Below are 27,837 nucleotides of genomic sequence, written 5' to 3' on the forward strand. Positions count from 1 at the left end.
TTCTCTGTTCATAGGTTCACTCACTATTAAAATCATGTTATTAAATACAGAATTATTCAATGTATCTTTTGCCATTAAATTGTCGAGCTAATCAGCTGAAAATAAAGAGTAAAGTAATTTAATCTACGAGGTCTTACACTGAGAATTTTAAGCTCTTTAACGTTTAATAGTAGGTGTTTTTTCCCTTTTGTGTAAGACATTGTCGGGACAGAAAGGAGACGATCTTTGGAAAAAGAAAATAAATTAACAACAAATCTTGCACATGCGCACATACAATAAGCGTTTTCACATCGTTAATTAAATTAAGTTATTGCGTATTATGCCACTTTTTATAAAGTTATGTTTAACTGCGTATTATTAGTTTTAATGATAAATGTGATACCCTATATTTATAGTCGTACCGGGCAAGTGAGAAAAGGAACTTGTTAAAAGATCCTGATTTTTATCTCCAGTGCTTTCTGAAAAATATTAGACTTTGATAAAGGGAATTTAGTTATTCACCATCTTAGTATAAACAACAGGCCGTTTTGAAAATGTTTTATACGGAACTTTAGCTGTAGGGTTGAGTCCTAGCTTTAAAGCGAAAAAGGAAGTGTGGGAGAGTACTTCTCTCGGTGTTTTTATTCGTCTCTGTTTAAATTAAAAGCTCAGCGACGTGAGAAACATTAGTCATATGCTAAAGTTGGCAGTTCAAAACCAGTATGATACATCGATAGCTAATCAACAGCATTAGCATGTGATTGAATTTTTGTCGATTCTGTCTAAAGGACCTATTTTGCGTTTTTCCTATGCAAGAGAATAATTATCCTGCAGCTTCCGGATTCGACCGGAAGCTGTCTTTCTTGTTTACATTCTCCGGGGCTCTGCGAGCTAACTGGCGAAGGGAACCGCTACGGCTTTTCCAAAACAATGTCTGACAGTTGATTAAAATCGTGGATTTATTGCAGTTTTCTGCTCTATTTCCTCTGTGTTGTTTTGGGGGTCATGGCTTCCCCTCGCTGGTGCTGCCTCGGGGTGTCGTTACCGCTCCTGCTACTGCTGCTGCTGCGGTGGCCGGGGCTGCTGGCGGTGGCGGAACAGGTTGCTCTGGTAGAGGTTTTCTTGGAACAGCGGCCAGATGCGAGCGACCTGCTCCAGGGGGAAGTGGTTGAGTCCCGCCTGGGCGGTGGGAGCTCCGAGCAGCGGGACGAGGAGCGAGAAGAGTTGGAGGCAGACCTGGTCCTGGTGAGTGGGCCCCGGGGGGGGTCAAAGCTGCTCGGCTCTTGTCCTGGTCCTTTAATAGAGTGGTACATGCGGGTGACACGAGCCCAAAATAACAATTTGTTTTGTTGACTAAGTTTTTTTTTTTTTTTTGGCTTAAAATAAGATTTTAGATAGAAAAATTTAACTTTAACGTGTTGCCTTTTTTGTATGTGAGCCAATCACACCTTTCAGGTAAAAGAGATAAAAGAAGATGTACTAATATTAAAAACAGATCAACAATCACCCGTCAGAACTTCCACCCTGGTGCAGGGCAGATGTTCAGCCTGTTTCCCTGCCCTTTGTCTTTAGGTTAGAGATGAGGTGACACCAGTGGATGAAGGAAACGATGAGGCTGACATCAAGAAGCAGGAGCCGTGGATCGGGGTTGTGCCCGTGGAGATAGACGAAAGCAAAGCCTCGACTGGGAACCAGGAGTCCTTCGCTGATGCTGTGGTTAATAAAGTGAGTGGTATTTGTACAGTTCAGTCAACTGCTTAGTTTTCACATTTTCCACATTACCTTTCTGCTTTAGTTCTGTGATCAGTCTGTTTTCAGTATTTTAGAAGTATTTTAGTTAAAAACCTGAAAGGTAACATCGATTTCTCTCTGTTCAAGATGAAGCGAGCGTTGGTCCTCGGAGCGTCGGCGCTGATTATTCTGGCTCTCAACCAAAACACCGTCAGTGAGGTAAAAATTCAGAAAGAAGGATGTGTCTGCAGTTGATACGGATCTTGTTTCTCCATCTTTTCCATCATAACTGTACGGCAACTTCCTCAGACTTTTTCCTTATTTGACTTATTTTTACATGTGCCAGTCCATGTACAAGACCCGATGCAAGCTACAGGCTGAAACTTGCTGGTTGGGCAATAAAGTTGCAGGTTATACTGCAAGTGCCGCTGGAGTGTCAACATCTTCATGCCAGTCTGTGTCAGGATGCAAGGCATAAAAAAATGCCTGCATGTATAACAACAGTTCAAATTTTCACATTCTGTTAGAAACAGATCTGAGGTTTAGGTCCAGTGAAGTCCCCAAGCGACAGAGATGACAACAACATAAAAGGATGTCTTTGCAGAAGCTTTTTTGGATTTCTTCATGAATCCCTCAAGAAGAGTGAAACTGAGAGGATCATCTGAGAGCAGCACCTACAGTTCCCATGACCCAGCTGCCTTTCTCGTTTCCCTGTCCTCACATCTTACTCCCTCCCAGCAGACATCTAAGCAGGGAGGCACGGTGAATGTGCCGTTTGATACAACCTCATTAATAGTTTTATCATAGACAAACTGCTGCTTTATTTTATGATCTCAGATGTAACTGTACTGATTGCAGTATAAGAGAGAAAACCGCCAACAGTCAGATGACCCCTTGTGAACACCCTTTGGTAACAGAGGGAAGGAAGAACTCCCTTTTACAGGAGGAGACCTCCTCAAGAGCAGGCGATGAGGAGGAAGAGAATTGTTCTTCTTATTAAATTGCTCCTTTCTGTTTGTAAGAAAACACGTTTGGACCTGAAACATGAACTCTGACCCTGAAAACCTGAGAAACATACATTTGTTTTCTTCAAAATTTCCTGACATTCATGAACCTGTGTGTCATTTACCTTTTTGTGTTGATCATTTAGGAAGTACGCTTCATAATTTAGTAAATCACAAAGCACCTCGGCTAACTCTTTGTCTGCAAGAGGCCGAATCTAATGTTTATTAAGCCAGTGAGAGGACATGCAGTACACAGCATGATGAAAAGATTTCAGATTGAGGGTTTTTGTTTTTTGAACCTTTCTTTTATAACTTTTAACTAGGACCATCTCTCTTATCAGAATAATATTTTGTAAACCTTTCTTTCATAACAGCCCAGCCAAAAGTGCCGTTGTTGCACTCTGTGTATGCTTCTTATCAGATTATTGACAGTAATAATGCTGGTGGCTGTTTTAGGTTTACTGTGTAAATCTGCTTTTGATGTTGCCGTAACCTCTATTTCTATTTTCTCATGTGAGACTTTTATAGTATTTTATGTTGTATCTTAATTGAAGAGCCACCATTATGCATGGAAACATGCAGATATCATTAAATAAGTCTTTTTCAACTGCACAGCTCTGACTGTGTTTACATTTCAGTCTGCTGAATTCTTAACCCTGTTTTTCCTGTTTGTAGATGGATTTATCCCAGGTGCTGTCCAAGCCCATCATTGTGATCCAGACATCAGAAAATGTGACCAAGCTGATCGGAGCACTGCTCAGGTCAGTGCCTGATTATCAGAGATGCAGCTGCATACATGCATCCATGAGTATGAGTTGCATATGATGGCACATGTGTTTGCAATCCAGAGGGACACAACGCTGATGGAAACTGTGCATTAATTTGAATGCATCAGATCATCTGTTCAGTTTTTCCCCCAGTACCACACCCTGCATAGTTTTACAGAACAACTTTAAAAAGTAACAGTGGGAGGTTAACTTACCTTAAAAATGGGTTTCAAGGGTATTTCAAGCCTGCATGCAGTAAACTCAGGTTCTGCCACACTCAATTTCAACAGCCTCACTGAGACAGGAGAATCACATCAAGGCGAGATGTTTACAATTTACTGATAGGCTTTCATGTCAAATGTGTCTTATGTGGATTTGAAAATGGCAGCATCTTACTCTTTAACTCCAGTGGGTCCGTATTTCACAATATAAGCACCGTGTTGTATGAAAAAAAACTTACAAGTAGTGATTGAGTCCAGTAGATGTCACAAATGTCACCCTCTGCTGCCCGTGAGAGAGGATGCAGATGTTCTTAGTCATCATTGATATACAGTCTGTGCTTGTTGGTTGTTGGAAACACTAATGGAGAGAAATGCAAACAAAGCAGGAGGACTGGAAGGTGGCAGATGATTTTTATCGGCACCTAAATCTGCACCGACCTCTTCACAGGGGCCTTCAGGCGACGGCAAAAATCACATACAAGACGATCCTGCAGGACAACCTGGTGAGATCCACACCCATCTCAGTTGTTAGCACCCTCCAGTGGTGAGTGAACAGATGACAGGCTGAGCTGACAGTGAGCGCATTGCTGCTGTGTGTTCGGGCAGGGAGCCACGCTCACGCTGTGGTCCAGCTGCGGGCGGTCGAGAGGAGGTCGCTACGGGGAGTGGCAGGGGGTCATCTGCACCGGCGAGACCAACTCTCAGGTCCAGGTGGGCAAACATGACACAGTCAAACACACGTCTGCTTTTAAGCTGCTGCATAGGAGCCGAGTGAGCAACTCATGTTAGAGCCTAAACCTCTGACTTCCTACTTGTCAAGATAACCCGATTAGATGGAACGGTACAGAAATGAGAAATATAAGCTAATTTATCTGGAAGACTTTTCTTGTTTGTGATGTAGAGGAATCCGTGTTGTTGCTGCTTCACAGAAGTACCTGCAGCAGCTGTGGGACACCGTCCTCCTGGTGGCTCTGATCCTCAGCACAGGAGTCATCGTTCAGGCTCGCTGGCAGTACCAAGGACGCCAGCTGAACGACGACTTAGAGGTAGACAATTATGTTTTTTTATTTAAAATTTGCTTTGGCACAGCCCCTCGGGTCGTCCCCCCCTTTTTAAGCCGACTTTTTCTGATTGGCTGCACCTTTCAAATAAAAGATTCGAACAGCAGCAACTGTTCCTGAGGTATCTGCTCTCAGGAACAGTCGAGAGCAGATATTTTTAAATGCTGGATGCCTTCCTGATGTAACCTCAGTGTGTGTGTGGCTGGGAGTGAATCGACAACCTTGCGTTCATTAAGCAAATGTGTAAACTTCTGCAGTACAGAGGCTCATGGCAAAGAGCACAACAAAGTAGCCTACACAAAACAAAAGCTGTCTGTGAGGAGAACTTTAAGTCAGGCTTCTGTCGTGCAGTTTCAATTAAATTTTAAATATAACACTAAAATCACAACAACATTCACCTCAAGACATCTAATACTATAAGCTAACGTCTCTACAATTACACCCACACGCTAGGGCTGCCACAAACGATTATTTTTGCGATTAGTCGACTAATCAGATCATCATCCATCCAACCTAAAACATACAGCTTATTGCACTAGCATGCATCTGCTCTTATATAACTATCATTAGCTTACAGCTTTAAGTGTTTAAGGTATGTGCTAACCAAAAATAAAGACAAGATGATACTTTATTAAATTTGACTTATATTTAATGTTTAACCTGAGTAGCGAAAGACAGCGGTGGGTTTGAAAACGATTTGCCGGGAGTCCGGTGTTCTCACGGCTCTAGTTAGCCTAGCCCCCGGCTAGCTATCAAGCTAGTGGCTAACAGACGTCTCTGAAAACGTCGGAGCGCTTTTGAAAATATGTGGTGTCTTGATAAACTGAGCAGATATTTGAAGTTTACACAGCTACATTCTCGCCTGAAAATATGTTAAACGTTTATTTTGTGACCCAGAAAGAATAATAAGAGTAATATTAAAACTAACCAGCTGCCGCCATTGTTGGAAACTGAGCTGGGCCGCGCTATGAATTCCGGGACAGTTTCTTCTTCTTCGGGGTTTAACGGCAGCTGGCATCCTTGTACATGCAGTGCTGCCATCTTCTGTTTCAGTCCGTTATTACACTCTTAAATCCTACTACTTATTCCTGCGTCTTTTGTGATCTTACAAAGCTTCAAACGACGCGTCTTCTATTAAATTAGTCGTCGACGTAATCGTGACTAGTCGACCAATCGTGGCAGCCCTACCACACACAGAAATAAAAATCAGCGGTACATGAGATGTTCTGCTGGCCTGTGTTTTTCAGCTCCTTCCCAAACAGGACGTTCTGAAGAGAATGTCATCCCTGAAGACCAAACGATACCGTCAGCCCAAACCCTGGTGTGACCCGTCGCAGCTGGCAGAGGCGGAAACCTGCGCCGTCTGTTTGGAGCCTTTTAACAACAACCAGGTCGGCCGACACCCCCCCCCCCACACACACTATAACACTCTGTTTAATTCAGTAAGAAGGGAGTGACCCTGAATGATGAGAGTAAATAGTCAAACACGCTCTGCTTTTTGGCTAACTTTGTGATTTAAATAAATAATGCATCTATAAAATGTCGTCTCAGTGTCTGCGGGTGCTGCCGTGTCTTCACGAGTATCACAGAGACTGTGTCGACCCCTGGCTGCTGCTGCAGCACACCTGTCCTCTGTGCAAGCGCAGCATCCTCAGTGAGTTTACACACTCGTACACGCCTCTGTCATCCTCTTGTAAAGGCTTAAAATTACTTGTAGTAAAACACTTTAAAAGATCAGCCTTCGTCCACTGCAGACTAAAGTCTCCAGTCTTTGTCAGTCTAATCGTTTTCACGACTGGGACTGAAATGTGTGTCTGAATCTTTTCCTCTCCAGGCAGCATCTGCAAAGACAGTTAACAGTCGTTTCATCTCGGGGAATCGGTTCACATCCCGACCTCAGTGACACTTGTTTTTTGTTTTTGGTTAAAGTGACCTCAACACTTCCTCCTTCCACCTGTGGATTTGGGAGCATAAAGTTGTCATCGCTGCTGACCGGCCATCAGATTTTAACCTCTACAACGTACAGTGGTAGTTTAAAGCAGTTCTACGAAGTTCCCCACTGGTCGTGTTATCTGTGAACAGAACTTCTTCTTGAGATCTTGTTACTGTACAACTCGGTGTGTAAACAGCAGCAAATGCAACTGTTTTTGGGATCAGTATGTGTAAAAACTGACAACCTCAGTATCTGAGTCAGCTGCTGGTGCAAAGGCGTTCAATGCTTTTATGTTTTTAGTGTGGATGTACTGATCACCTGGTTCACTTTAGGTCAAAATGATGTCAGTAACCAACAACCAGGGAGGACTGAAAGTTTAAAAAATGGTCATCTTTGGTACTTTGCAGTTCAGTGGTAGTTGTGGAGCTTCTGTAGTCAGTGTGTACCAGCTGGTATCATGTAGGGAAAAAAACACATCCTTAAACTCCTCCTTTACCATTTTATTTATTTTTCCTGCGATTCTCCTTTAATCATGCTTAGCATACATCGGCAGCCAGTTTAGTTTCACCTGCACAATCAGTGATGCTGAACAGGTAGGATTGTGTTTGCAGCATAGAAGGATATTTTCCCTTTTTATGAAGCTCTGTGTAACGAGTGCTCTCACAGCCGCTACAGTTTTACTTTACAAATCATAGATCTGCTGCAGGTGTCTTGTCAGCTCTTATTTTCCATTTAAATGAATTATCTTTGGGCTCCATCCTAAAAAAGTCAGAATACCATAACCTCGTCAGCTTTATGGCCCATCCTCTTTCCTTACCAATGAGCTGCAGGGCTGCTAATTTGGATGTAGCCTGTGGACGGGCCTTAAATCTCTCTCCTCTGTGGCTCCAGAAAGAGTTCTGGTTGCATAAAAATCTACTTAAAATTACCTTCAGCTCTCTTTCTTTGTTAGCTTTCATAAACCTTGTTGTCATTTTCAAGTCTTATTGAATAAAACGTCAGGTAGTGGGCAAACAGTTTATGCAACAGGACTTTTGTATACAGTCTGTGCTCCACCCAGAATCTGCAACGGGTGGGGAAGTCGCTCACATGTTGACACACCAGGGTAACTGAAGCATCAGGACAAAGTCTGTTAACAGCTGTAGTCCAAAAGCTGGTGTTGGAGTCTGTCCACAGGACTCAGAGGAAAACGAATGAAACGGAGGACCGACATCACTTCCTGTCCAATCCTGAAATCACAGAAACCAATCAGGGCCAGAGGCTTTGGGACAGATGAGGGTTAACTGGTTAGAATTGACTGAACATGACATGTAACGCCTTCAAGGGTGGGAGTGTCCGTCCATGTCTTTTTCAAAAGTTTATCCAATTTAAGGTCGGAGGGAAAGTCCAGATGAAGCGAGCTCTTCCTGTCAAAAGGGAGTTCTTCCTTTCCACTGTTGCCAAGTTCCGCTCATAAGGGGGTCATGTTTTTGTCTTTTTAGTTTTCTCTCCCAGAGGTTTACCTAACAATAATGTATATATACTTAGTTCAGTTTAATTTCCATATCTAAATCCACTGCACAACCATTTTTACATTTTAGATTACAAGCCAAGACTATTGAGTTAATTAACGACGTGCAGAGGTGCAGACAGGCAGATTTAATCATGTTTGGACATAGTTTTGGTTTTTTTGTCCCCATGTTTGATGTAAATGGCAGTAGGTTCGTACAGTTTACTAACACAGTAACAACATTCTCACCTGATTTTAAGTAAAAATGTCAAACAGCTCTTTGGAAGACATCATATCCAAACTGTGATTGAAGTAAATCTCTGCAGTGCTGAAGCACAGAAAGGAAGCAGCGTACTTACCAAAGCTGAAGATCATTATCACCGTTTTTACTCTGAAGTGTGTTTCCTTACTTTGCCAATAACCACAAACTCAAAGTATGTTAAACATATAGTTTTATTGTATTTATTTTGTGATGTTTTTTTGCAATGCCAACTCCAAAAAGCAGAACTTTGTGCTGAAATTGTTACAAAAAGCTCATCGCTGAATAGAAAATAGCGTGTGCGTGGCAGTGTGTAGGAGGTTCTCCACGAGGACCGTCCTTACAGAAAGTGCTTCCAAACACAAACGACAGCATCGTTATGAGTTGGAGTTTCCTCATTTATGGTGAAGTCTGGACAGCAGTGGCGTGAGCGGAGTAGATGATGCTACACGCGTGCAGCAGCTTTCGCGCGTGCTCGAACAGGACGAGTCGGCTGCTGAATTCCAGACTCGATCTCCAGGTCAGTAATTGTTCTTCCAGCTACAGAAGGAACTCCTGAACGTCTCCTCCTTTTACTCCTGTGTAGTCTGTTTGTCGATGATGATGATGTCAAAGAAACTTTGTTAGATCACTCTGGATCTTAATAATAAAATGATTTGTTACATGTTATTCTTTATCGTCAGTCCTTCGCTCACACTTGATGTTTATTGAACTATAGAATAAAATCCTTTGGGCTCAAACACGACAGATCTCTCAACTAGTTCAGTAAAGCTTGTTGGCAACTTTTAATAAAAGAAAAAGCCAAAATGCAGTTTTACCGAAACCATTCTGAAAACTAACGAAATCTGTGACGGCTTTCACAGTGACTTTAGGCTGAACCTGAACCAGAACCACACCAGAGCCCGGATCCTTCAGCTTTCACTCACGCACACCTCATCCTCCCCTTCTCCCATCAGTCCATTGGGCTTGAGCCACAGGTCAGGAGGGGATCATGCCTTTGTTCCTCTTGCGGTCGGCCATGCTGCGCCGGTTGTGGTTGGCTACACGGCTCTTGTTGGTCTCCTTCTTTCGCCGGTCCAGTAACGTCTCAGCGGTTTGTCCTTGTCCTTTGGGTCGGCCGGCCACGTTGCTGGAACGCTCTGGCCGGAAGCTGCAGGAGGGAAGACGGCACATATTTTCAAGAACACGTTGGACGGAAACAGCTGAGCAGAGCGAACCTGCGCAAACCGAGCATCGTCTTTACCCTTTCCTCTGCTGCATGGCTGCTCTTCGAGCCTCGGCTCGCTCCCTCAGCACAGCCGGGTCCTGCACGAACTGGTCCCTGTTTCCAGCGCTCTGAAATAAAAGGAAGTGACAAACAATAAGACACGGACCGTCCGGGATTCTAGAAATGTGGTGCAAAGCCGATCATGGGGGCTGAGGGCAAATCATAAATTATAAATAACCAAATCATTTAAATGCTGAAACTTCAGCAAGTTAAATCATGTGGAAAGTGTAACTGCCGCGATTCAGCTGTGAGGTAACAGATTAACATCAACCTTTTCTAAACTCCAGCTTCGGCTGTCCTGACTGCTGGAACAGTGAATTTCCTCCTGTGATAAAGTAAACCTCACACTATTTGTCCATTTGTCAGAACTTTAATATTAGCACAGGAGCTTTTAATGCAAACTAACTTTAACATTTAATATAACATTTTAAGGATGATTCTGTTTATTTAAAGGTGCAATTCCATCATCGCACAGCATTAAAGATTTCAAATCAATTTTATTTATATAGCGCCAAATCACAACAAAAGTCGCCTCAAGGCGCTTCATAGATACAGAGAAAAACCCAACAATCATATGACCCCCTATGAGCAGCACTTTGGTGACAGTGGGAAGGAAAAACTCCCTTTTAACAGGAAGAAACCTCCAGCAGAACCAGGCTCAGGGAGGGGCGGGGCCATCTGCTGCGACCGGTTGGGGTGAGAGAAAATCCAATCAAATGATCTCTGTACCTTTGAAGCATCTTCCTCTTGATCGTCTTCATCCTCCTCCTCCTCGTCTTCCTTGTTTCCTTTTCTCAGTACCTGCGGTACCGTGAACGGCCTGCAGAGAAACAGAAATTAACTCCGGCTCGCTGCGTCTCCACGCCATCATAATCAGCGACACCAAAAATACCTTCTGGTCAGTAAAGAGTCTCCGTCCAGGTCGTTGGCGCCCACTTGGTTCATGTCGTAGGTGTCGTCGTACTCGTCGTCGTAGTCGTCCAGCTCGTACGCCGTCGTGGATTCTCCGGGTTCGACGATGACCTCGTCCACCACTGTCTCGTACGTGTGATAACGAGCTTTCTGCTCCGCTATGTGCCGCTTGTCGTTCAGCATCTCCCGAACGTTCTCACCTTTCCTGCAGGAAAACAAAGCGTCTTTAAGGGCGCGCAGAGTTTGAGTTATGAGCCAAACATCCTGAAATAAGAGCAGCACGGAAGTGAACATCTGAACGTATTACACTGAAAACACATCCACTTTCCTTTTTAACTTCCCCGTGATTATCTCGATGTGTGCTTTTACCTCCGGCCCTTCCAGACGCGGGACATGTCCACCTGCTCTCTGCGGAAGACGTCAAACTCGTCACCATCAAACACGTTGGATCTGTTGTTCAGAACAGCCGGAAGCTCCTCCTCCACTGGCCTAAAAGAGCCACGACAAACATGAGAGCATAAAACTACAGTGATCTAAAACTGACCAGCACAACCCAGACCGTGTGTACTTTTCTACTCTAAACTATAAGATCACTAAACACCACACGAGCCCCAAACATCAAAACTGCAGACTCAACAAAAACATGAAAAGAAAAATGTGCTGTAACACAAAACATTTTGTCGTCCTGCTGCCCTTGGAGGTTTTTCTCTGCATCAGATGTTTTTTAAAGTTGCTATAAATATCTTCTGTAGGCACACCATGCACATTTTTATTCCAGAACAATGACTCTTTGTTTTCATCTGTAGCTGTGTTCAGATGTGGCGTCCCTGAAACATCTGTCTGCACCTGAAACATTCAGGATTCATTCTACCACATCCCATTCTACTTCCTTTAGATGTGAAGGCTGGAAAGGTCGAATTAACTCACAAACTCAAAGCAGTTTGACGTAACTTTTGCTTTGTGGTGTGCAGGTAATGGAAAACTGTGGCTATTAAGGTTGGGAAGTATAATTTGCAGCATTAAAAACACGAATGAAGATAATAAAACACATGTTTCTGCAGCAGGCTGGACTGTTGGCACAAGCCAGGCTGGCTCAGATTACTGACCCTGTGGTCTCAGCAGAAATGGAGACTGTGAGCCTGTTAGCCCACTGCAGCCTCTCAGTGACAGACTTCATATGATCCCATATTATTATGGATTACGCCATAAGTAAAGTACATATCAAATGATCTAGATAAAGAAATGTTATGTTAGACGCTGCTATAAATGTCAGATCACAGAGCAGATGATAAATATCAGCATTATGTATAAATCGGTGTGTTACCGTGGCATGGCTCGGTCCAGTTTGGCCAGATTGGAAGCTAACCGGTCCTCCAGGATGTTATTGATGACCAGCTCGGAGTTGTAGTTGTATTCCTTCAGGCATTCCAGCAGGAAACCTTCACCCAAATCAGGAAGTAGGTCCCTGATACATGACAGCAGAGACTCCAGCTCCGCCCCGATCAGTGGACACACGGCGCCCTGAAACCGCGTCAAAGGCAGGCTGGTTTTAGACTCCATCGCAGTAGCTTTGCTGACCTAATTATTTAAAACTTTGGCCATTTTAACAGGATATATAAGGAAAATCTGGGCTGCTATAATCGTGCATTAACTGAGCGGTAACAATCACAGAGCTCACATTGTTTCCTCTTTGGGGGACATCCAGCATGGCCTCTGCTCCCCTCGCACTCTCTCCTTCTGCTGGCTCTCTGACCTCCTGAGGTTTAGAGCCAGCCGAAGAGGAAGCAGCAGCACCAGCTGCTGGTCCCCGATTGGCCGATAGCGATGCAGAAGCTTGAGCCTGACTAGTCCGAGTCTGGCTTTGTGGTTTCCGTCGCCCCACGCTGTCCCAGGCACTTTCAACTCCCTGGAGCAAGTAGGACGTCCTGGTCTCATCACTGAGGCAGAAGGTGGTTAAGGAAGGTACCGAGGAAAACAGTCACTTTATCATCCAACACTAAGACCCAAGTCTGGCTTTGAGATTTAAGATCCATCCCATCATCCATCAGAGCAACAGGCTGAACCCTAAGAAGCTTAAATATTACGATATTACAATGTGAGACGATAAAGGATGAAATTAATTCTCATGTTTTTTTAATTACTTAATTAAAAAAACACCACATAGTGCAATGATGCCACTGTTGAAAATATAAACTGTATTATCACCAGTTAAAGTTAAAAGTCCTTCATGAAATGAAAATGCTTCACCATAAGTGGCCAAATGAGCGCTCCTGGATCTCACTTCAATTATCAACACTGTATTTCTACTCTGAGCTGAGCCCACGCAGCACACACTCGCTCAGCTCAACAGATAAATGCTCCAACCATTATCTGCTGATAAACTACCATCTAATGTTCCTGCTGTTACCAGAACACGTAAAACAGCCCGGAAATATAATAAAGGAGGAAATCTGATCACTTTATCACTAATTATGTAAACGTAGTAATCAGTGATTTGGTATTTTTGACTTTTCTCTTTATGGTGCACGTGAGAAATGAACTTCCTCTCTGCCTCTTTATCTCTCACCCACAAATATGCAGATATTCTGATTGTGCCGCACAGTTTATTTTACAGCAATCAGACGGTGCAACACAACCCACACAATGCAACCGAGTGTGGTTTATTTCTGGAAGTTGGTGTTTTCTAGTGACTTCCTGGAGTGTGCTCCACTAGAACACCAGTCCTTCCATAACTGCACATATGAATGCAGATATAAACTTAATGCAAACCACAGTGGTGGTCTCTTTACATTTTGTTAATGCATTAGTGAACTTTGAAACAGAGTCAACTATTTTAACTTAAAACGAGTACGTCTAAAACCAACATAGCTCATAGGGAAAGCTAACAGTGAAGGCTCAGCAGTTTTCTGAGGCTTTCAATGGTTGCTGTAGCAACAGCTTTCTTTGCAAGTTTGAAAATCGTGGCCATGTGTCGTTAAACTGTTTGCGTGAGTGCTTTCAGGCTACTGTCATAACAGCCTTTAGAAACGTCCTGCTGTGAAGCGCCTGAGGATACATGACAGGGACGGCCTGCTGCAGGAGGCTGATGTCGTCTGCAACAGGGAACTGCTCATCGTAGTCCGTCAAGAATCTGGAAGGAACAGGAAACATGTTAAATTTCAGTTTTGATGACATATTTCTCATTACAGCAGCAACCAGAGAGTTCAAGCAAAAACCAGAATAACCCGCATACTGAACGACAAAACACTGAAAAAAAATCAGTTCCAACAATAAGTCAGTGTGAATAACTGATGAAGTTTCTCAGTGTTAATTTTAATATTTCATTATTTACTTGCACCAGTTGTTTGAAAACATGCTTATTATGGTTCTAAACCATTATAATATTGGCTTATAGTCTGAGATAAATTATTAATCGTCCATCTCACCTTTTCTCAGGTAAAAATGATGTGAAATATTGCAGCAGTTCCTCTGCAAATGTTTGCATGTTTTCTCTCCTGCGAGGAAACCAGTAGAAGTTTTAATGGGTGTGTCTGTTTAAACGTGTAATGCTAATCGTGCTAATCTCCATGCAAAAACTCTGGGCGTCTCACCCCTCCAGGATTGGTTGTAGGCAGGTGTGGTGCAGCAGCAGGTGCACCGTCTCCACCATCTTACGACAGGAGTGAGACAGCCTCTTCCACAGGTCCTCCTGAAGACTATAAGAAAGTTTGTCATCGCTCAGGTGTTAAACGTTTCCCCTCGCACTTGGTTTTGTCTTTACGCAGCAGACGCTCACCTTTTATCGTCAAAGTTTCTCTTCCTGATCGCCTTCTCGAGGTCAGGCACACCGGTCTCATAAAACGAGGTCAGACTGCCAGCAGAGAAAACCCAAAGATCGTGAGAAGGTTTTATGGAGGTACGACTCATGGTAAACTTTCAGGGTAACTACCTGCTGAGGAAGCTGTGGGACTGGAAGCTGGTGCAGGCTGCGGGGAAGATGTCCAGGAAGGCATTGATGGTGGTGGTTGAGTCACACAGGTACAAAATTATATCTGACAGTTCCTACGACAGAAATGATAAAAGACATTATCAATCAGAATACCTTCTGTAGAGCCGTAGTCAGCCTAGAAGTTAAGCCAGTTGCACCACCGAGGTACAGGCCTTTATCTTGAAATGACTGAGCAAAAATCTGTTCCTATAATAACGACCTATGTTTAGCAGGCTAGAGCAGCAGTCCCCAACCCCCGGGCCTCGGACCGGTACCGGTCCGTGAGTCGTTTGGTACCGGGCCGCGAGAGTTGAGGCTCAGGTGTGAAATGTATAGTTTTCAGGGTTTTTATCGGTTTTCAGCGTTATTTTGTTATTGTTTTTATCGTTAACTCTGTTTTCCTGGGTCTTTTCACGTGTGTTATGAATAAATCTTCTTTTTTTGGGTACCGGTACTAGTTTTATTTTGTTGTATTTATCCGCGACACCTTAAAGGCCGGTCCGTGAAAATATTGTCGGGCATAAACTGGTCCGTGGTGCAAAAAAGGTTGGAGACCGCTGGGCTAGAGCACTAAAGGTGAGGCACGGCTCATAGACAGCTGGCTTTTAGATGGAAGAGATCCTGGGTGAACAGAAGGTTATCGCGAGGTTCTGAATCTGAGCTCTATTTGAAGAGAGCTGCACAACACTAGGAGACTGTGACCAAACCAGTGAAACAAACTGATTCTTGTAGCTTCTGTAATCTGTTTTTTAACCTTAATCCCAATGAAAGCACCTTTTCTTCTGCTTATCATCCACAGCTGCTACAAATGAACATGACAGCATGTTTTTTTTTTAAAAAACAGCGACAGGAAGTGACCCACTGTACTCACAAAAAAGAAAAAAGAAAAAAAAAAGAGTTTCAATCCTCCTTTCACACCTTATTTAGCAGCAAATAAACTGGACCAACCTTTATGAAAGGGCGGACATGATACCATCCCGCACTTCACAGCAACGTACCAGCACGATTCGGAGAACCGACAGTTAAGATGGTTTTAATAAGAAGGATATCATTTCCCTTTCAGCACAAACACGATGTGCCAATAAGGACTTTGAAAATCTGCATCTGTTCAGTCGAAGGCTCGATCGTAAGAAGATGGACCACTTCATAAACTCAGCTTCACACTGCACAGCTGTGTCACTTTCTTTTAGTTAGCCAGCCTGATGTGGTCTCCTTCATGGATCTCAGATGTTTCAGTTTTTTTATTTATTTAACTGCATATTGTTACACATATGAAGTGACTGACCTGCTGGCTCATGGTCATGGCAGTGGGTTTTTTGTGTGCGTTCAGCTTCATTGGCTCTGCAGCGATGGCTCCTTCACACTGGAGACCACACTTCTCCAGGATCGTGTCAAATACCTGAAGTTGACACAGTGTTAAAAGTTATTATTACAGCGCATTCAAATATTCTCCGACAGAAACAACGTGCTTTTCATTTGGAATTGTGACATTTGAAATGCAAAAAGTGGGCTCTCGCCTGTAAAACTGTGGCCACCGTCTCATCCAGGTCGTTGTAGTAGGACGGCTGCTGAGTGAAGATGTTCTCTGAAAGGCCGTCATGTTGAAAGTGAGCAGAGTGCAACAACCGGTACGAAACATAAATAAGATTTCACACACAGCTCACCTATCATCTTGTGCAGCAGCTGGCCGTTACCCTTTCCAAAAAGCACACAAAGATCCAAAATTTTGGGAATGTCAAACAGAAAGTTCTCGTAGATGATCTCCCCAAACACCGCTGGGGTAAAGAAGTGTTCCTGCAGGGAGGTGGAGGAAGTCAAGGTTTCGTACTGCGCTACTTTACGTCACCACCAACGTCAGCCCATAAGACCCGCTGAAGATCTAGTTTTCCTACCTTTGATTCTTTATGCGTGGCCATACGGAGGAAGGTCAAGAAGACCGCTTTGTGGATGGAGCGTTGCATGTCAGCCACCGCCGGGGAGGAGGGTAGTGTGGAGAGATCGAGGCCACGAGGAGCGTGACGCAGGTAAGAGTCCAAACACCTCTGCAGGGACTCATCAAACACCACCTGATGGAAGAGATGCCACGCGACATCAGGAGGAGAACATCTTCTAGCATCAGCACCATTTCCTACACGCGAGTCACCAGAAATCTAAACTGCTACCCAGCTCCAGAGGACGCCTGCAGCTGAATGTGGCATCAATGCTAAAGTCTTACTATTACAGCAAGAACTATTCTCCTGAAGGTCATGTCTGATACCATCAGCCTCTCTCTGCACTCCTTCCTGAATCTTTTCCTTTTGACTCTTTATTGTGCATCTTCTGAGCCGTCGGTCATTCACCATTTTGGCACCTTTTTCACTGAACAACAGATTCCTCTGTTTCCTTAAACTAACCTGGTAGCTTATTAAAGGCTTCTCTATTTACCACACATGCTGTACATGGTAGGGCTGCACGATTTTGCATAAAATGAGAATCACAATTTTTTGGCTTAGAATTGAGATCACGATTCTCTCACGATTTTCTTTTCCAATATAAATATTTATTGCGCTTAAACAATAAATAAACATAAAAACAACAAATGTCTCACATTTTGTCGTTACCGTAAAATGTTGCACTGCTTGAAATTGCGTCTCCACCGTTGCTCGACACTGCGTGTATAGAGCAGGTAGTGCAACAATAGAAAAATAGTTGCGTTTGTCTAGGGTGTTGATCATTCTCCTAAATGCCTCGTTTTGCACAGTGTTGATGGAGCCATATCTTTGGTCAGGTGATAAGTAATAGCCTCCGTAATTTCTTTGTGCCTGCGGGAGTTCGACGGGTATAGGGAAGCGCTGTATAAGGTTCCCGTTATTGATGTTTGGGTGGTTGACCGGGACGGATTTTCTCCTGTCACTTTCTCGTCATCCCTGACGTGCTCTCCGTTGTTTTTTCCCTGCTGATTTTAGCAGCCAGCTTCTGTATCACGTGGTATAAGGCTCCGCCCTTGTCATTTGTTGAGCAGGAAGAGTGAGCGCTTGTTTTCATGCAGATTACGTCCCGGATCAAAATGCGGTACGATCGCCGTCGTCTTTTTTTTTGTTTTTTAATCGTTGTCATTTGGAAATGAGATCGCACATAAGTATGAATCGAGATCGCGATTTTCTAACGATTAATCGTGCAGCTCTAGTACATGGATTTATTATAGTTCCATAAAAATAATCCTGCTTTTATTATGTAAGAGGCACTGAGACGTACTGAGACGCGCTCTATACTCAACAGTATTTAGACATTTTCCACAGATTTGAACCGACTGCCTTCTGCTTGGTTGGTGTCTACATGCTGAATGTGATCCAGGCAACAGCTTTTCTACTGTCTACTGTCATGTTTGTACTAATGTTTATATAGTTTTTATTAATTTTATTACTACAGTTTTTTGCTTTTACATAATTAATTTATATTTATCTTTTTAATTGTATTTACATTTTTTATGTTTTCATTTATTTGATTGTTTTAATCTTTATTATTTTTATCTGTTCACAATTTTCTTGTGTTTCTTTGACAGTTTACATCACAAACTGTTAACATGTTTCTGATAACAGAAACAGATCAATGTAATACTGGTCTATGAACACTGAATCCATAGGCCAGGATCATGTGACATTACTGTCTGCTAAAGAGCAGCTGTGTTTGAAGCATTAGTCTTTGTGTTAAACAAAATAAAACACTGGCAGTCCTGCAGAGTGCGAGCCGTTGAGTTTTCTCTGCATAACACGTTGACACGACTGTACCTGACACCAGAACTTGTCGTGAGGCAATGCAAGCAGCCACTCCAGGTCCTCTGTGATGAATCTGGCATGTTCTAAAAACTCCTCCACGTCAGCTGGAGAGCCGTCTTCTGGAGGGGGCTTGTAAGGCACGAAACAGCGCTCCTCTGTCCTGTCTGGGTGCTGATGGATGGCAGAAAGCACAGGTTGGGATCCTGGTCAGTATGAGAGGTGAGCTGCTGTCTGAGTGAACATTAGCATAAAACCATCAGTGCCGACTCACCAGTGCAGGCAGCGTGCGCTCCTTTCCCAGAGGGCCAGGCTCGGTCACTTGCTGCTCATCCAGTGGCACTCGAGCACAGGCCATGGCTGCTCCTTCTCTGGGTTCTTCTGATGAAGTGTACCAAAAAAAGTACATTTTACTGGAGGTAGCTACATTATTATTATTATTAGTAGTACTTTTAAGGCAAAACTCCTGGACTTCAGCCCGTGACGGCAGTCCTTGATCAGCGCATTGACCACTTCCTGTAAGGACTATCATCACCTAATGCACTCAAAGACAGCAGAGTGGGCGTCCATCAGACTCATCTGAGTGGTAGCTGACACAGCTGTTAGCAGCCACAAGACGGGAAACAAAGCAGGCCACCTGGAAAGCACGGACTAAATTTTCCCAATAAAACATTTACATACAGGCTCTTTAAATGTGCACTGAATTTGTATTCTAAATAGGGATCGGACACGTCATCCCGAACTATCTGGTGTTTCTTGTTTGATCTTTATACCATGACGTGATCCTCCGTTATTTCCTTGTTGACATCCCTTGTGGATGTTTGGTTGCTGAAACTTGTTTTCTGGTCCCAAATATCAACCATGTCAGCAACTCGGAGTTTCAACTTAAAACTGTCCATCTTTTGTGCATACAGTGGTTTAACACACAGACTAATTATAAAACCAACATTACAAGAACAACCTGAATAGATGAGCAAACAAAATAAAAAATGGGCAGAGGTCACTTCAAAACTCAAAACACTGAGTAACAGCCACTGCGCTTGTTTGAAAAGCAGTAACACGGACAATAAAAGGCCTCATATCTGCAGGGAGGCCACTAATTAAAGTTACTGTGTAAAGATGGGTCCAATAGCACGATCCTCTCTTTGTGTGCAGCTCTAATTTAAAACAACTGCTTAAATCTGCTCCAGTTACTTCACATAAAGCAGGAAACTTAGAAGCTTTAGAAGTTTCACAGAATAACAGCACTGACCTCTCTTTGATAAATTCAGCTTGGATCATTTTTGTTGTTGATAAATAATAAAAACTGTGATTTTTCAGATTCTAAAGTTTGGTATGAAATAAAAAGCTCAACACTTCTGCTGTAAATGGTTCGCTGGTGACCTGCTGGTTCTTAAGAAATACCAAATTCTATAAGTGAGCTTACTGACAGCCTGGATCTGTATTACAAAGCAAGCTTAACATTTTCAGGATCACTTTATCTGGCTTGTCTTATCATAACAACAGATATCAGGTTCAGGCTGTTTTGTGAAGGTGAAAATCAACTTGATAAGTTTGCCCAGAGTTTATCAATCTAGCTACAAACCTGTTCAAATAAAAGCACAAGTATTCACAGCAATGGACAACCACAAACATGCAAAGAAATTCTTATTCTGTCCCAAGTCCACTGTGGTTTGCACTGCTGACACATCGTGGTGGGTCTCATTAGTGACAATGATCTGTCAACGATCAGGACTGATCATTGACTTCAGGAGAAAACAGCACAGTCATTCACCACTCATCATTAACCGCAGTGCTGTGGAGGTAGTCATCAAATTCCCTGCAGTACAGATAAATGATCGTCCGGACTGGTCACTGAACACATTAACACTGGTTGAACGGGCTCAGCAGAACCTGCACTTCATTTGCTGGTTAAGGAGAGCACACCTTTCCCTTCCCATCCATACATCCATCCATTTAGGACAGCACACACAAACACCATCTCAGTAGAGCCCATAACATCAGAGACTCCGCCCACCTTGACCACGCACTGTTCTCCCCGCTGTTCTCTGAGAAGAGGTTTTGGAGCATCAGGACCAGGACAGCCAGATTCTGCAACAGTTTCATTCTCAAAGCCATCAGACTCTTGAACCCTCGATAACCCTGCAGCATCACTCCCCAGCTACTTTCCCCCTCCCCTCTCTCCATACATGTATAAAGCACATTCTGAAACCGGACTGGTAGCGACTCTATATTTAGGTCAGTGTAATATTTCTGGAATGGTGAATGTACACTGTTATTCTGTTGCTACACTGCTGTGAAATATATTTATTTCAAAGATCCTGTATAGTTTTTCTTTTCCTATTATACATATATAGGCACATTTTCCCACATCTCTTTTACCTCAGGTTCTTTTATATTTAGATTTATATAATCTAATGTGCACTAACTGGTTTGCTTGACTGCTTTACTTCTTAAAGGTGGACCACACCTTGATAACAGTGAAACGCTGGGTTAACCCTGAAGTTACCTCGCTCAGCCCCAAATCCTGCTTCGTGGTACAGGCCTCTGATGGATTCCTTAAATTCAAAGCTATAGATCCAAAAGTATTAAAGAAAAACTCTCTAAACTTTCTATGCTCGAAAAACAAACTGAAAGGATTAACTGATGATAAAAACTAAGCCACGCACAGTCAGCCTGTGAGCTCTGTAGCAAGCTAACGTGAACGGTTTATTCAGAAAGCTGAAAATAGAAACGAAACACATATAAAACCCACTCCGGTTAGTTAGGAAGCTAAGGTAAAGTTAGCTAGTAAAACCTCCAACCTGTTAACCTGTTCACGGCTAGCAGCCTGCAGGTAATTAGCTAAGCTCAGACTCATAACTAACTGCGTGCTCAGCTAAAGTTACCTGTTAGCTGTCACTTATTCACAGAGTTTAGCAGCGCGGCAATGAATGGACGCGTTAACACAACGTGTCAAACCAGCCGGTGCCTTCAAACCCGTCCCCCCGGGACCGGAACACCAGCATCGAACTACCGAACAGGAAACAGCCGACATGAACCCGCTCACCTCTCAGAATCACTGTCCCCAACGGTTCACAGCCATCACATCAGAGTCACCACAGCAGCTTCCTACAGTTCTTGCTACCAAACGTCTTCTAAGCATCTGTGTCAGACAGGAAGTGACGCAGTTTGTTTTCCTTCAGCGTGACGCATGTGACGTGCAATGAGGATTGGCTGTTTACATCGCCCCCCGGTGGGCACCAAAGAGCATTGCAAAGAAAGCCAACGCGCGCGCTCTCAAACTGTGCAAAAGTCTTGAGCCACACCTAATTTATTTACATTTGCCACAAAAAGATGGAAATAAATACAGCATATAAGGCAAAATCACTAATGAGTTTTAAAGTCAGTGATTGGTATGACTACTTTCAATCTTGAAATCTCTTTGGCAGTTTTCTTCTCATTTTTGTCTTGAGGAATAACTCTCCAGGCTTGTTGAAGAACACTAAACACTCTTTACTGGATGTTGGCTGTCTTTTGTCCTGTTCTCTGCCCATCTTGTGAGGCCAGTCCATAACTGATATTTTCAGGTATGCTTTTATTGCATTGGCAGTGTACTGGGTTCATGCTGCATATTTATTGAGATATAAACAGGTACTCCAGTTAGGGGACTTGTCTGTTTGCACCACTCCCTGGTGGGCATCAAAGCCCAAAGGAAACAGTCCCTATAGCAGCTGGGATAGGCTCTCAGACTTTTGTAATGAGTGCTCAGCAGTGTTCTTACCTTGATTGTGTGTGTGATCTGAAAACAAATAAGACTGTTTTGATATGTTGGTGAGTTTGTATGGAAGGAGCTTTTGTGCATTTTTGTATTTAGATGTTTGTGGAAAAAAAGAAGGTTCTTTGCAGGAGTGAAAAACTAATGTGCAAAGCATAATCAGCTTCATTGTGGTTTCCCGGTCAAAGGCGACCTTCTTTTCCTCAAGAACGATAAAATTTGAATGCTTTCTTTGTTATTAGAGAACTGTTTGAACATCCACTCCAGTAGCCTGAATCCCATCTGCTGCAGTATTTGTCATCTTAATGCTTTCATGATATTTGCTGAATAGTACATTTCTCCAAGAATGAAGAACCTCTAATAAACATATTCTTCCAAGTAACACAACCTGTTAAAAGTGGGAAACTTGGTAATCTGAGGACAAAGAGCATTTCATAACATTGCTTAATACTGAAGCAATCAAGCTGGCTCACTATTGTATACACAAATACTCTCTTAAAGGCTCAGTTTGTGTTTATCATAGCTTTACTGTTTGCTTTATCTATGACAAACTAATTATGGCTTTTAATCATTTTTACACAAATAGAAACTGAAGCTACATCCAGTGAGCTGTTTTCATCCTCACTTTGGGCTTTTAGTATCAGCCTCAAGGCTTCAGCAGCGGTGGGAAAAGTCCAAATTTTAAAAAAAAAAAAAAAAGAGATACTATATTTATTCATATAAATGACTCAGCCTGGTCACTTCTAATTAAACTGGTGAAAAATGAACCAAAAATCAAGCACAGTATAATCAATGATGACACTTCAACAAATACAATTTCTTGGAAAATGAAATTTATATATAAAAACAATCTCCATGACACACACAGAAGGCTAACGAGGATTCTCATACATGAAATTAGATACAATACTTTTCAAAATGATCCTTTACAAGTCTGCGAGAGCGCTGTAAATATTAAAATGGCCAGAAAGTCCATCCTCTGTCAGTCGGTTGGTTCGAGGGTCAGCTCCTCATAGATTCATCTCTTCTGTCCTCCCTCTTGCTTTCTTGTCTTCTCCATCACTATGCTGCAGCTCTAATTTGAACATATCAGTATTTGTTTTTATTAAATTCTATAATTCCCTGCTTTTTCCTGCTCACAGCCCCTGACCGAGCCCCATCACACATTCACAATTAGCCGAATTCTTATCATTTATCTCACCTATTTTGGCTTCCTTACTTTTATTAGAAATCCCACACGTAAGACACTCTACCCTCCTGCTCTCATGAGCAATCTGACCCCCAATACAACCTCCTAACCGTAATCTTTCTGTTGCATTAATAAACTTCCCGATAAAGTGTTCTTCTGTGTTCTGCATCTGGTTTTTGGTCGGTAAAGTTCCTGTTTCTGCTCCAAAGAACCTCTCCTGGTCTCTGAATGTATTATCTGCATTAACTGAGTGGATATGTTATCAGTCTGTGTGTGCTGTAAATCCACTGGCTTCAGTTTTAAACACAGCATTAACAATGTGCAGAGCGGAGACGGTTTAGCTTCTATCTGAGCCGTTTATTCTAAATAAAAACTAAACTCCGTCTGGACTCATGGTGTGAAACTAAGCACAACACTTGATCTTAGATGTAAAGCATAAAATAAATATTTTATGGCTTAAGCAACAATAAATAATCTGTTACATGACATATCAAGCAGCAGTAATACTTGCTGTACCACTCAGGGTACTCTTTGTAATGGCTTGCCTTCTTCCTGGAACTACAACTTCATCTTTATTGTAAACCTATCACGGGTTTCAGCTTCGAGCTCTAATAAATAATATTCTACAGCTCGAATCTACACTCACATTAGGAAAAGTATGTAAAGATGCTACATAATGGATCACGTCAGCTCTGTTGAAATGTCAGTGTCCAGATGAGGGGAATCTTTTTAATCCACCTGTGAGACACACACAGAAACAACCCGACAATCTTACACTGCTGTGGAGCACAACAGCTGCCCCTCCCCCTCCCGACCATCCAATAAACTATTAACCCTTTACATCATAAACCTTTTTTTTTTTTAACAGCATCATGGCCAAATGTATGTGGACACCCAATGCCCCTAACAACAGCCTCTGCTCTTCTAGTTTTGTAGTTGTGTCCATCAAACTGGATGGACATTTGCACACACCATCGCTAACACAGCTCCTCTGCACAGCGCTGGCAGTAGCTTTTCTATTCGTCTGCAAAATGCTACTAAATGGGTAAAATGAGTAATTTTCAGCATTTAAAGAAGATCTGTTGGGCTGATGTCCAAATGCATTTTAAGTCTTGAGCTCTAGAGTTGCTGTGCAAGGTTCACAGATCAAATTAACTAATATTTCATTAAGATAAAGGTAAATAAACTGTTTTAGCTCCCTTTAAGTAAAAGTGTTTAAGAGCTTTTGGCTCAGAGGGTTTCAGGCAACTTTAGCCACATTAAACAGAAAATAAGGACAAGTCCTTCTTAATGAAAAACCTAAAAATGAGAAAAGAAACACACAAAGTAAAAAAAAGAAAGAAAAGAAAGTCCATCCTTGTTTGAGTTTCAGCTGATCTTTGTTTTTTGACCAACTAACATGATAAGAAAGAAAATGCAGATGCTGAAATGAAAGTTTCTGAGTTAAAAATATCGTAATCATGTCATTTGATTCCCCTTAGTGGGATTGGGTTAAAAATGCAGTGCAGACTGTTTCCATGGTTAAAATGGCCAAAAACCCCTTTAAAAACTGCCCGGCGACAAAAACAGGCATCGAGTCTGTCCACATACTTTTGGCCGTAGTTCTTAATTCTGAATCGCTAACACGGATAAGGTCACAGACGAGGTGACGTGTGCGTGGTTATACAGTATGATTCACCTTACAGTATTCTGTTACAATGACACCGTAAAAGAATAGATAATCTGGGAAAAATAGTCTATGGGATATGTGAAAACTGCAGATCTGCACTCGGAATTCAAGATCAGAAGGAATAAAAAAGCTAAAACTTTTCACTTGCTATTCTAATGAAGGGCACAGATGGTAAACTACAGAGAAATGCTGCCGCCGTGATCTGGATGAAGCCACTTAGCCCCTTTTCCGTGTCTGACCCCGGAGTCTTTGGGAGTTACCGGCCGGCTGGCTGACACGTGCGCTTCCAAACATCACTGCGTAGCCCTTCACCATTCTCAATGGTCTGCCCATATTTGGTCTTTAAAAGTCAATATTCATGTGTAAAAAAATATAAAATCAACTCACAGACAACAAAGTCCAGCTGGAAGTCGGAATCATTCCAGTTTAAATGTTTTAACGTTTGCTTTTTGGTATGGAATGGAGAAAAGAAAAAGGGGACGTGTAGTGCCTGGGAATCAAAGATGTTTGGAGTACAGCTGCTGTTACCTGATTGTGCTTTTCACAGAGGATTCATGATATAAACACTCGCTAGGAATCTCAACTGGCCTGAGTGGAGGCTCAATGGCATCAACCAGGATGGATGATGAGGATGAAGGTTGAGGAAAGACTCCTGGAGAGCAGTCTGAGAGAGTGGGTGAGTGTATTGCACATCAAGTATAGGCGTCTTTTGCGACTGCTTTAGTTGATGTTTCAGGACGTTTTCAGGGCAGCTGTGCAGAAAGGATTGAAACGCTGAGGAGACGGAGCCGTCAAACCCTCGACCTTGAACCTTCTGCATGCAGGAACTGCACTAAAGCAGCTTCTTGTATAACTTCAAAAGACGATTGCGCGTACCTGCCGCACAACCAAAATCCCCAAAGTCCCGAACCCGAAAAATGAGAACAGGAGGAAAAAAATAGAGGAGAAACTTTGAGCCAGCCTCTCTTTGTTTGGGCTCCAACAGCAGCTGATGGTGATCCTGGAGGAGTCTGCTGCTAGCCCAGCTGTATCTGTCCAGAGTACGTCGTCAGGAGGAGCATGATGGAGAAGCCTGTCAGCAGGCCGGCGTTCTGGATGCCAAAGGTGAGGAGGAAGCTGCTGCCGCCTGCATCCTCTTCCTCACGACTCACCTCGTTCATCTCGGGAAACTGTGACACATAAAACAGAGTGTCACTTCGTAAGTGTCTGACGTGTAACCAAGAACAGTTCGACCTTATTCAGCTCAGTCACACCAACTGCTACTCCATTATCTTACCCCTCATTCAAATGTTTCAATCTTTCAAAGTCCAACACATAAAATATTTACAAGAACTTTCCTAACCAGCTGTTCAAACCTTCTGTTTGTAATAAACAGCCAATCAGAAGAAAGCTGGCTCAGAGTGGGAGGAGCAAAAACAGCTTGTTTCAGAGAAAAATGTGAATCTGAAAATGAGCAGCACTCAGGTTAGCTGTTAGCTTAATCGCACATGTTTCGATATAAATCACGTCTTCAAACCCACTTTTATTCCTTGGCTTTTAACCTCAGTGAGACTTAGTTTCTCTTTTAATTGAAGTAGTTATTTAATTAATGATTTCACTCTTCTTTTATTTGGTTTTTATTTATATCTCATGTCATTTTATTTTACAGTTCCAATGTACAGCACTTTGTGTCAGCTATGGTTGTTTTAAAGTGCTTTATAAATAAAGTTGATGATGATAAATATATTAACACAACCTAATGTGAAGGATGTAACATCAAAACTGCAAAAACAAACTGACTACCAATCAGTGCACAGACTGTATAGTACAAATAATTTATTTCATTAGGTACCTTTTAAGTTTATTACATAGTTTAAAAACATTATGTTTCTTTCTTTGAAATATGACTCTTGGACATCCTGTACAGTGTCTGACAGAGAATCTAAAAAAGACTTTTACTGCTACAAATAAATTCTGTACTTCTGATTGGATTTTTACTTGTTGAGTATTTTTATTTCTCAGCATAACCAACTAAACAGCAACACGAGAACATATTTAAAAAGCCCACTACCTCAAGAGACCCATGTGTGTTGATTTAATCTCATAGTTCACAAATCACTGACCATGTCTGCCAGAGCGATGTAGAGGAACATTCCTCCTGCCAGGGCGAAGATCCAGTTGGGAGAGAAGCTGTTACCGGCCAGGATGCCAAAGCCCATGCCCAGGTAGCAGCAGCAGGCCGACAGGAAGTTAAAGAAGAGAGCCTGCTGTATGCTCATGCCGGCGTTCAGCAGGATCACAAAGTCTCCTGGCAGCAGGAAAACATGCAGCAGAGTCAGAACAGCTGACGTTTCAAGTAGTTTGTTTTGGGACAGCAAACAAAACACATCCAGTAAATTCATTAAGAAATGTTCTTATACTAAAGGCCAAAAGGAAAGTAGCTGGGGTTAAGCTTGCAGCCTGATTATCTCAGCATTAGGGACACCCGCCCGCTCAGAGTCCGCCCTCACTCACCCAGCTCATGGGGGAACTCCTCGCACAGGATCGCCACCGAGGTGCTGATGCCCTGGAAAACAGAGGCGGTGAACGAGGCCCCGATGGCCAAGCCGTCAATAAAGTTGTGCAGGCCGTCGCTCAGTGTGATCATCCAGGCCAGCGTGCCGATATCAGAGTAGGTCGTCCCCTTCAGCCAATAGCAGCCGCCACCACTGGTGCCTGACCGTCCACCGCTGTCTGGACTCTGAGAGTCCTGGAAGGAGCAGAGGGAGAGAAATTGGCGGTTCCCACCTTGTGAGTTAAATTTGTTTCGATCTGATTATTTCAACAAGAGTGATTTTGTTGTTTTTAGGTGTGAACCTCCAGTCATAAACTGACACTGTCCACATATACAAAAGTTAATTC

The 27,837-nt window shown here is 42.8% G+C and overlaps 3 protein-coding genes across 4 annotated transcripts in view; 1 reads left to right on the forward strand and 2 right to left on the reverse strand.

Annotated features, from left to right (window-relative positions):
* Positions 1 to 832: 832 nt before the first annotated feature.
* On the forward strand, positions 833 to 8,217 carry rnf215 (ring finger protein 215). The gene is made up of 10 exons (XM_006797720.3): positions 833 to 1,224; positions 1,552 to 1,704; positions 1,858 to 1,929; positions 3,390 to 3,475; positions 4,151 to 4,205; positions 4,309 to 4,413; positions 4,632 to 4,748; positions 6,011 to 6,154; positions 6,315 to 6,417; positions 6,598 to 8,217. Exons 1-10 carry the CDS (start codon positions 985 to 987, stop codon positions 6,618 to 6,620), a joined length of 1,098 nt encoding a protein of 365 aa, XP_006797783.2. The 5' UTR covers positions 833 to 984; the 3' UTR covers positions 6,621 to 8,217.
* Positions 8,218 to 8,626: 409 nt separating this feature from the next.
* ascc2 (activating signal cointegrator 1 complex subunit 2) lies at positions 8,627 to 21,506 on the reverse strand. 2 transcript variants are annotated; one of them, XM_087849493.1, is made up of 19 exons: positions 21,392 to 21,506; positions 18,617 to 18,723; positions 18,358 to 18,516; positions 16,483 to 16,656; positions 16,255 to 16,384; positions 16,108 to 16,175; positions 15,876 to 15,989; positions 14,552 to 14,664; positions 14,399 to 14,473; positions 14,214 to 14,318; positions 14,049 to 14,117; positions 13,679 to 13,753; positions 12,302 to 12,560; positions 11,948 to 12,144; positions 10,993 to 11,112; positions 10,604 to 10,828; positions 10,441 to 10,531; positions 9,688 to 9,779; positions 8,627 to 9,594 (listed from the first exon to the last, which is right to left on the reverse strand). In XM_087849493.1, the coding sequence occupies exons 2-19, from the start codon at positions 18,698 to 18,700 to the stop codon at positions 9,423 to 9,425; spliced, it is 2,322 nt and encodes a 773-aa protein (XP_087705619.1). In that variant the 5' UTR covers positions 18,701 to 18,723; positions 21,392 to 21,506; the 3' UTR covers positions 8,627 to 9,422. The 2 variants fall into 2 exon arrangements, with proteins under 2 accessions (XP_087705619.1, XP_087705620.1); XM_087849494.1 differs by lacking the exon at positions 21,392 to 21,506 and adding an exon at positions 21,231 to 21,357.
* Positions 21,507 to 22,915: 1,409 nt separating this feature from the next.
* slc39a14 (solute carrier family 39 member 14) overlaps positions 22,916 to 27,837 on the reverse strand; it is a 30,718-nt gene continuing 25,796 nt past the window's right edge. Inside the window, exons 8-10 of the mRNA XM_087849495.1 lie at positions 27,451 to 27,685; positions 27,060 to 27,244; positions 22,916 to 26,126 (exon numbers count right to left, since the gene is read on the reverse strand). Of these exons, the coding sequence (XP_087705621.1) occupies positions 25,974 to 26,126; positions 27,060 to 27,244; positions 27,451 to 27,685 (573 nt within the window). The 3' untranslated portion in view covers positions 22,916 to 25,973. The remainder of the gene's footprint in view (positions 26,127 to 27,059; positions 27,245 to 27,450; positions 27,686 to 27,837) is intronic.

Source organism: Neolamprologus brichardi, chromosome 12 (genome assembly GCF_056152115.1).
Source record: "Neolamprologus brichardi isolate AB-2024 chromosome 12, ASM5615211v1, whole genome shotgun sequence".
Lineage (NCBI taxonomy): Eukaryota > Metazoa > Chordata > Actinopteri > Cichliformes > Cichlidae > Neolamprologus > Neolamprologus brichardi.

Excerpts from the sequence above, each read along its gene's own strand:
- ascc2 (XM_087849493.1), bottom strand. The coding sequence starts at position 18,700 with ATGGCCTGTGCTCGAGTGCCACTGGATGAGCAGCAAGTGACCGAGCCT. Across the intron at positions 16,657-18,357 it reads ACGACAAGTTCTGGTGTCAG|GTGGTGTTTGATGAGTCCCT; the intron begins GTACAGTCGTGT and ends CTCTTCCATCAG. Across the intron at positions 14,474-14,551 it reads TCCCACAGCTTCCTCAGCAG|TCTGACCTCGTTTTATGAGA; the intron begins GTAGTTACCCTG and ends CTCTGCTGGCAG.
- rnf215 (XM_006797720.3), top strand. The coding sequence starts at position 985 with ATGGCTTCCCCTCGCTGGTGCTGCCTCGGGGTGTCGTTACCGCTCCTG. Across the intron at positions 1,930-3,389 it reads ACCAAAACACCGTCAGTGAG|ATGGATTTATCCCAGGTGCT; the intron begins GTAAAAATTCAG and ends TCCTGTTTGTAG. Across the intron at positions 4,749-6,010 it reads AGCTGAACGACGACTTAGAG|CTCCTTCCCAAACAGGACGT; the intron begins GTAGACAATTAT and ends TGTGTTTTTCAG.